Source organism: Panthera uncia, unplaced genomic scaffold (genome assembly GCF_023721935.1).
Source record: "Panthera uncia isolate 11264 unplaced genomic scaffold, Puncia_PCG_1.0 HiC_scaffold_354, whole genome shotgun sequence".
NCBI lineage: Eukaryota > Metazoa > Chordata > Mammalia > Carnivora > Felidae > Panthera > Panthera uncia.
Genome location: NW_026059489.1, coordinates 49,750 through 57,886, shown reverse-complemented (window position 1 = coordinate 57,886; position 8,137 = coordinate 49,750). Strand labels below are relative to the sequence as shown.

Here is an 8,137-nt window from a genome sequence, read left to right as displayed (position 1 = left end):
CCCACCACCCCAGCCCGTTCTGCGGGGTGGGGGCTAGGTTTTGGGGGGCTGCATGGGGAGGCCCCCCCCCAGCCCCCCCCCCCCCCCCCCCCGGCCCCCGGGCACTGACTTTTCTAGGCTTGTCTCTCCTGCTTCCTTTCTAGTTGCAGGGACACCAAAGTCTTCCCATCTACTGCTTCTGGCTGTTTTCATGCTGACCCCTCTGTCTGGAGAATGTCTTCTCCATGCAGCACCCCAAACCTAGCCCCCATCCTGCAGAACCACCTCTCAAGCCAATTCCTAGTCATTCTTTAAGATTCAGCCCAGTGTTAACTTCCTCCAGGACACTTGCCTAACTGCTTGATCCTTGGTTAGGAGTTCCATCCTTTTGATTCCCATAATACTTTCTTTGTATCTCCATAATTTCATCTACTACATGATAAACTGTTTTATAAATGTCCCTGTAACCTCCTTGGGATTCACTGCTGCATCTTCAGTGCTTAGCACAAATGATTAAATTTGAACAGAAGCTGCTCTTAGTTTACATATATATAACCTCACTGAATCCTCACTATGCCCTTTGCAGTAGATACCAACAGTATCTCCAACTTACAGAGGAAGAAACAGGCACTGGGGAGGTTAAGTAATTTGCCCAAGGTCATGTGCATACTGGGTTTCAGGTATTCACTCCCAGTTAGCCTGGCTCCACATTTGGCATCTGTCATCACTATATTACATTGCCTGTCTATAGAGTGGACACTCAGTAAATGTTAACAATAATAGTTATGCTTAGTGATTGCATGAATACGCACCAGGCTCTGTGCTAAGTGCTTTACCTGGACTATTTCAACTCCACAACGACCCTATGAGGTGACTACTATCATTATTCCCATTTTACATAAGAAAAAACAGGTTTAGAGAAGTTTGGCAACCTCCCCAAGGTCCTAGAGCTAATGAGTGACATAGCTTCACTCACAACTAGTCTTAAGCACTATATTCCACCATTTGAGACCAACAGCTCAGGAATGGATTGACATCCAAGATGAAGACTAGACCTAGGACACCTACCTCTGAAAACATAGTTCAAAGCCTCAGGCATAAAACAGAATCCCTTACAAGTGGGGCAGAAAGCGACCGGTCCAGAAACAGTGACCCAGAATCAAAAGGACATAGACATAGATGCCAGCACAACGAAAGCCCCTCCTTGACCCCATGCCCCTCATCTCTAGGGGCTCAGGAGTTGAGCGGCTCAAGCGGCTCAAAGGTCTTGACGATGGCGAACGCACTTCCTGGGATCCCAAAGCGGTGATCCCGTCAGAGTTCATTCTGAGCCTCGACAGCCTGGTGCAGACTCCGTGGCTGCCAAGGAGGGTTAACCACCCAGGAGGGTCTCCACGCGGGGCGGGACCTCGGGGCGGGCGCTAGAGGGTAACCGTCCGGGGATGGGTCCTGGGTGGGGGCGGGTCCTCGGGGCGGGGCGTGCCCTCCGCAGCAGCGACCCTACTGGAGTGTAAACCTCCCGCGAGGAGCCCCGCAGGGGGGTGGCCACGGGGCGGGGCGCGACCTGGGGCGGCGACGAGAGGGTTAACAGCCCCGGAGGGCCCCGTGGGGGCGGGGCCTGGGGGCGGGGCGAGGCCGAGGGAGGTGCTGGAGGCGGAAGCGGCCGGCAGTCTGCGCCCTGCGCGGTTCGGCTATCTTCGGCGGGGTTCCTCCTGAAGGCCTGTGACTCCCGGCCTGGAAAGCCAAGCGAGGTGCGGGGGCGGTGACGGGGCACGGGGTGGGCGGAGGGGACGACCCCTGGAGAGATCCAAAGGGGGTGAACCCGCGAGAGTCTCGGGAGACCGGGACAGATGGGCGAGGGCAGGGTGATGGGCCTAAGAGCTTTGGGGCGGGGGTGGGGGGCGAAGAGGGAGTGGAGCGGTGGTGGGCAAACATGCACGAAAAGATGAGACGCCTGGGTGAGGGATCCCCGCCAGAATCCCGCCCTTTACACCCTCTTCTCTCCCAAGTCCTCTCCAGGTCAATCCCGAGCCGGAGATCAACTTTCAGAAGAGAGGAGCCCCAGCAAGATTCGGGGAGTCCTCCAAGCTCCTCACCTCCATGGGCCAGACGGCCCTGGCAGGGGGCGGCAGCAGCACCCCCACCCCACAGACCTTGTACCCTGACCTCTCCTGTCCCGAGGGCTTGGAGGAGCTGCTGTCTGCTCCCCCTCCTGATCTGGGAGCCCAACAGCGCCACGGCTGGAACCCCAAGGACTGCTCGGAGAACATCGAGGTCAAGGAAGGGGGGTTATGCTTCGAGCGGCGGCCCGTGGCCCAGAGCACTGATGGGGCCCGGGGTAAGAAGGGCTACTCGAGGGGCCTGCACGCCTGGGAGATCAGCTGGCCCCGGGAGCAGAGGGGTACCCACGCCGTGGTGGGCGTGGCCACGGCCCTCGCCCCGCTGCAGGTTGACCACTATGCGGCGCTGCTGGGCAGCAACAGCGAGTCGTGGGGCTGGGACATCGGGCGGGGGAAGCTGTACCATCAGAGCAAGGGGTTCGGGGCCCCCCAGTATCCAGCCAGACCTCAGGGTGAGCAGCTGGAGGTGCCGGAGAGGCTGCTGGTGGTTCTGGACATGGAGGAGGGAACTCTGGGCTACGCTATTGGGGGCACCTACCTGGGGCCAGCCTTCCGAGGACTGAAGGGCAGGACCCTCTATCCGGCAGTAAGCGCTGTCTGGGGCCAGTGCCAGGTCCGCATCAGCTACCTGGGCGGAAGGAGAGGTGAGGCCTGGGGCAGGTGTGGGGAGAGTGTTCTGTTACTGGTGGCTGTGGTTTGGGATGGAAGCTCATCACCTTACAAGAGCAGAGGGAATAGCCTGACCTGCCTCCAGTGTGGGGAATGGCTAAGGGTCTTCACGCATGTTACCTAATTGTCCCAGCAGCAATAGAGGTGAAAGTGAGGCTTGGGAAAGCAACTTGCTAGTAAGTGGTGAGTCCTCACAACAGAGGGAGGCGCTCCAGGGATTAGGGATTCACCGCAGATATCAGCTTCCGGAGCAAGAGGTGCACAGGGTTAAATGGGTGCTGGGCGAGGGAGGTGTAGGAAGAGAACTGGCAGTGCCAGATGCCCAGGGTGTGTACCAGATTCCCTGGGTTCTGATCTGTCTGTGCTACTTCCCTCCTCAAACCCCAGTAAGGGGCCTTTGGGGCCCTGGGCACCTGGAAGGAGAACACCCAAAGAGGCAGGGCCCTGGGAGGGGACTTTAGAGGAGGGGCCTCCTCTAGAAGGGGTTGGGGCCAGAGCTTGGGGCTGGTTGAACTGTTCTCTTGCAAGTTGCAGAGTACTGCTCCTCCCGTCACCCATGGCCAGCTGTTGTAGAGTGGAGGAGGGAGGGCTCATCAGCCCCAGCTCCAAGGCTTTACGGAATCAAAACCTAGAGGAGCTCCACCACTGTCAGAACTTGCTTGGCCTGTTGCTTGGAGGGCCTTAGCTAGAGCTTCACCCCCAGCTGCCCGGGATGTGTGAAGTTTGCAGAGCCTCCCAGCCCCGGGGGGCCTTAGATCTCCCTCTCAACGAAGACTCAGGGCAGGAAAGCAGAAGAGAACTTGGGCAGGACCCCGTAGTTTGAGGAGGTCGGGCCAGTGGCTGCACCCCTACTTACCTTCCCCTCCTTCTCTCTCCCAGCGGAGCCACACTCCCTTCTGCACCTGAGCCGCCTGTGTGTGCGCCACACCCTGGGGGATACCCGGCTTGGCCAGGTATCTGCTCTGCCCTTGCCCCCTGCCATGAAGCGCTACCTGCTCTACCAGTGACCCCTGGGATACCACAGATTGTGCTGGGGCCTTAAAGCCATCCCTCCCCTGGGGAGTGGGGAGGAGGCACCGCTGGCCTAGACCAGCTACTTAAAGCCAGGAGGTGGGGTGGGGGGAGGTGAGGCTGGGCCCCTCCCCCAACCCTAGCTCTGGGGAGCCCTAAGGCCCTAGAGCCTTCCTGAGGGGCAGAAGGGAGGGAGCTGTTATTCGAGGCTATGGTGGCCTGGGCCTGGTATGCAGGACATTTTTTCAAGTAAAAACAGTAAGAGATGTGCTGTCGTAGAAACCTGTTTGTGTTTTTTTTTTTTTGTTTTGTGCACAAGTGTCCTACGGCTGCCTCAGAAAGGAAAAAGAGGGGATGTGGGCAAGGACAGTGAAGAAGGACACACCACAAGGCTTAGTGCCAGGTGTTTATTTCCCCCACACGTGGGACTGCTCACATATACAACACACACAGGCGTTGGCACCATGGGAGAGAACAGCACCCCTGGCCTCTGAGGGGAGAACAGGACTTTCTCTCAGCCCTTGGCCTCATGGTGGGAGATGGGAGACGAGGATGGCTTCTCTCTCCTGCCCTCACTTGGGGACCCATGAGCAAATTCCACCCCTTCCACCTCTCAGCCAAGGAGGAGCCACCTTGGTGACCTGTTTAGTTCCAACCACTATAGTCAGTGGAGAAGGGATTGGCCTGGTCCCAACCATTACAGGGTAAGGTGTAAACAGTAAGGAAGAGGTATAGTTTGGCCACGAGGGGAGCAGGTGACACCATCAGAAGCATGTGCGGGGTGGGCATGTGTGTGGGGGGATAGGAGCACAGTCACTGGGCTTCTGAGCTACCTAGTCCCTGGCTTAGCAGGAAGAGGAGGGGAGACGGATGGGCTTATTGTTTGGCATTGATGATATCCACAAACTCAGGCTTGAGGGAAGCCCCGCCCACGAGGAAGCCATCCACATCAGGCTGGCTTGCCAGTTCCTTGCAGGTTGCCCCAGTCACAGAACCTGGGAACGGAGAAGAGAGAGGGAATTGTCAGGGATGGGATAGGAGGGCTGAGTCCACCCCCATCTCAGGCTGGAGCCAAACCCACTTACCTCCATAGATGATACGGGTGCTCTGAGCCACCGCGTCAGAGACATTGGACTTAAGCCATCCCCGGAGCTTTTCATGTACTTCCTGGGCCTAAAACAAGACGCCAGACTATGTAAGCCTCTTTCTGCCTTTCACTCAAAGGCTAAAAGACCCTGGGCCCCACTGAAGAGAGGCAATGTGGTTTTGGGACAAGAACCCTGAGATCTGGGTCAGAATACCACAGCTCCAATTCCACCCAGGCCCTGGAATAGATGTCCTTGGACAAATCACTCTCCTTCTCTAGGCTTGGCAGGGGGTGGGGGGTGGGGGGGGTCTTCATTATTATCATTATTATTTGGGGGAGATTTTATTTTTTTTATTTTTTATTTTTTTATTTTATTTTATTTTTTAATTTTTTTAAACATTTATTTATTTTTGAGACAGAGAGAGACAGAGCATGAACGGGGGAGGGTCAGAGAGAGGGAGACACAGAATCTGAAACAGGCTCCAGGCTTTGAGCTGTCAGCACAGAGCCCGACGCGGGGCCCGAACTCACGGACCGCGAGATCATGATCTGAGCCGAAGTCCGCCGCTCAACGGACTGAGCCACCCAGGCGCCCCGAGATTTTATTTTTTAAAGTAATCTCTATACCCAATGTGGGACTTGAACTCATGACCCCGAGATCAGAGAATCAGACACACTACCGACTGGGCCAGGCAGATGCGCTGGGGGCTCCTGTCTAAAATGAGGGGTTGGCTCAGGTGATCTCTGTGGCAGTCTAGTCCTACTGAGGCAGGGTAAGATAAGGGCAGAATTCCTGGGCTTGGTTACCTGTTGGGGTGTTGCAGTCTTGCCAGTACCAATGGCCCATACAGGCTCATAGGCCAGGACAACCTTGCTCCAGTCCTTGACATTATCTGTGGGACAGAGATCACAGATGGAAGGGTGAACGGGAAGGAGCTATCCAGCCCACAGCCCAGGGAATGATGAATGATGGTGGCCTAATGCCCCCTGGTGGTTGTTGGAGGAACTCCAAGTGGCATCTATACCATCCAGGCAGGAACAGAAGTGGTATGGATGATGCAAGGGTTCTAACCTTCCTCCTTCCTTTCCTGTATCAGCATGGGATGGGGATCAAATTAGGCTGCAGGGCATCTCACCCCACCTTCTGTGCCTCCATAGCCCTGTCCAGGCTCAAAGGTCCCTTTCTACTGAGTTACCTGCGATGACCTTGGTTTGCTCGAAAACGACCTTCTCAGTGATGCCAGCTTCCCTCTCATCTAGCTTCTCCCCGATGCAAGCGATTACTCCAAGTCCCTCTGCCAGGGCGTGGGCCACTTTCTGTCCAATCAGCTGTTGAGTAACAGATTTGGTGAAGACGCCCCTCTTGGAATAAGGAATCTCCTACCTCCTCTCCTGATTACTAACCTCGTCAGACTCCCCAAAGACATGCCTTCTCTCCGAGTGCCCCAGGACTACCCAAGTGGCTCCACAGTCTTTGATCATGCCAGGGCTAAAGGAAGAGACAGAAAGCCATGCTTCAGCAGAGAGCCCACCCTTTGGCTTTCCCCTCAATGAGGAAAGTGAGGGCAGAGCCCCCACACACCCCTCTCCTGCCTGCATCTCACCTGATCTCCCCAGTAAAGGCTCCATTAGTCACTTTGTAGCAGTTCTGCGCAGCCACAGCAATCTTGGGATCTAGCTTCTGCCTGGCAAAGTCGATGTAGGCGGTGGGGGGTGCACAAACCACTTCTGGAGAGAAGACAGCACAAGGGGATGAAGTCATAAGGAAGCCATTCTCCAGACTCCCATCTTGGGTTTTGGAGTCCCCTCACCTGATTTCTTAGTTCTGCTTTCCACTCCTTTTCATCCCAGCAGGATAACATTTGTCCACTTGCCAGTCCAAGCTGGGCCTGTACCCAACTCCTTGAGCCTTCCAGGTGTCCCTGGGAGGCCATGGCCCTTGCCCTGCCCTCTGCTCTTTAACAGCTGTGGTTCTGATTTCCCCAGGCTATTCTGGGCCTGGGCACCTCCTAGACTCAGCATTCTCTTGGAGCCAACCACGCCTCCCTTCTAAAATAGCCCATCCTTACCACCCCCAGGCAAGGATTTTTAGCAAAAGCAGAAGCAGCCAACTCCTGGGTTTGCACTGGGGTCTTTGGGGAATAAACCAGGGCCCGTTTTGATGAGGCCCGTGGTTCTGTGATTTAGGTGAGTGGGAGGGTAAAGACTCTGCCCGTGGGTGGCAGTGAGATGACTAGCTCATAGAGAGGCCTTGTGCTTTCCCGTTTCCGGCCTGGAGAAAAGTGTAGGATAGCTCCTCATTCCCAAATGGCCCATCTTGTTTAGCACCTGCTCAGCCCCTTCGTCGGAAGGCAGCAGTCATCCAGGCTGCCGAGGGCAAAGGATAGAGCGTGTAGTTCAGCAGGCAGCAGCCGCTCGTCTGGGGGACTCGGCCCTCCCAGCGAGGAGCAGGGAGGAGTCGTGGGCTACGTGCGGCGGCGCACGGAGCAAACGGTCGAGGGGGCAGGTAGCTGGAACCCTGCACGCAGGCTCAGCCTCCTCCCCCACACTCTATGGCTGTCACCAGCCTCCTGCGATCGTCCGCAGGGGCTCCGCTCCTATCCCCGGCTCCTGTTGGGTGCAGCCCAAGCCCGCGCCCCGGGGCCATCTTCCTCCCGGTGACCTAAGAAATCCCTTCCCGCCCCGCGGTCGGAGGGCACCATTAAATGTGGCCCCACCTTTCTTCCTCCGACGCACCCCCGGTATTGCGGCTGCAGGGTCGAAGTCCGGACCCCCCAATAGCCCTTATCCTCACCCCTGCATCCGGGTCCACGCGGACACCCGGCTAACCGAGCTCGGGAGAGGGCGCTGCCACGCCCGACCTTCCCCACACCCCGGCCCCGGCCCCGGCCCCGGCCCCGATCCCTACCCCGACCCGGCGAGGGCTTACCGGTGTCGGCCGGCACCTTGGCCGCGTTCAGAGTGGTGATGAGTTCCCCCAGGTTTTTCTTCCGCCCATTCATCTTCCAGTTCCCCCCGACGAAGAACTTCCTGGAGGGCGCCATGGCGCTGGAACTGACACACTGAAGGTCAGTATCACCGCGCAGCCGCTGCCACTGCCCTCTTATATAGAGGGCCGTGAGGCAGAACTCCGCCTTCTCCCCGCCCTCGGCCATGGTTAGCCCGGCCCCCAGTCTGGAAATCCTTCCCGCCGCCGCCCCCACCACCTCCCTCCCGCCGCCGGTGTTGCAATGTTCTGACGTTGCCCCCGTTATTGTAGCAACGTTCCAGG

General features: G+C 57.3%; 2 protein-coding genes across 2 annotated transcripts; one reads left to right on the top strand and one right to left on the bottom strand.

Annotated features, from left to right (window-relative positions):
• The first annotated feature begins 1,626 nt into the window (after window positions 1-1,626).
• LOC125917994 (SPRY domain-containing SOCS box protein 2) lies at window positions 1,627-4,026 on the top strand. The gene is made up of 3 exons (XM_049624057.1): window positions 1,627-1,730; window positions 1,989-2,743; window positions 3,648-4,026. The coding sequence occupies exons 2-3, from the start codon at window positions 2,080-2,082 to the stop codon at window positions 3,773-3,775; spliced, it is 792 nt and encodes a 263-aa protein (XP_049480014.1). The 5' UTR covers window positions 1,627-1,730; window positions 1,989-2,079; the 3' UTR covers window positions 3,776-4,026.
• Window positions 4,027-4,172: 146 nt separating this feature from the next.
• On the bottom strand, window positions 4,173-8,053 carry LOC125917993 (triosephosphate isomerase). Its single transcript, XM_049624056.1, has 7 exons — window positions 7,796-8,053; window positions 6,471-6,594; window positions 6,271-6,355; window positions 6,063-6,195; window positions 5,674-5,759; window positions 4,865-4,952; window positions 4,173-4,774 (listed from the first exon to the last, which is right to left on the bottom strand). The coding sequence occupies exons 1-7, from the start codon at window positions 8,019-8,021 to the stop codon at window positions 4,656-4,658; spliced, it is 861 nt and encodes a 286-aa protein (XP_049480013.1). The 5' UTR covers window positions 8,022-8,053; the 3' UTR covers window positions 4,173-4,655.
• Window positions 8,054-8,137: the final 84 nt, after the last annotated feature.

Excerpts from the sequence above, each read along its gene's own strand:
- LOC125917994 (XM_049624057.1), top strand. The coding sequence starts at position 2,080 with ATGGGCCAGACGGCCCTGGCAGGGGGCGGCAGCAGCACCCCCACCCCA. Across the intron at positions 2,744-3,647 it reads CTACCTGGGCGGAAGGAGAG|CGGAGCCACACTCCCTTCTG; the intron begins GTGAGGCCTGGG and ends TCTCTCTCCCAG.
- LOC125917993 (XM_049624056.1), bottom strand. The coding sequence starts at position 8,021 with ATGGCCGAGGGCGGGGAGAAGGCGGAGTTCTGCCTCACGGCCCTCTAT. Across the intron at positions 6,595-7,795 it reads CAAGGTGCCGGCCGACACCG|AAGTGGTTTGTGCACCCCCC; the intron begins GTAAGCCCTCGC and ends TCTTCTCTCCAG. Across the intron at positions 4,775-4,864 it reads CACCCGTATCATCTATGGAG|GTTCTGTGACTGGGGCAACC; the intron begins GTAAGTGGGTTT and ends CTCCGTTCCCAG.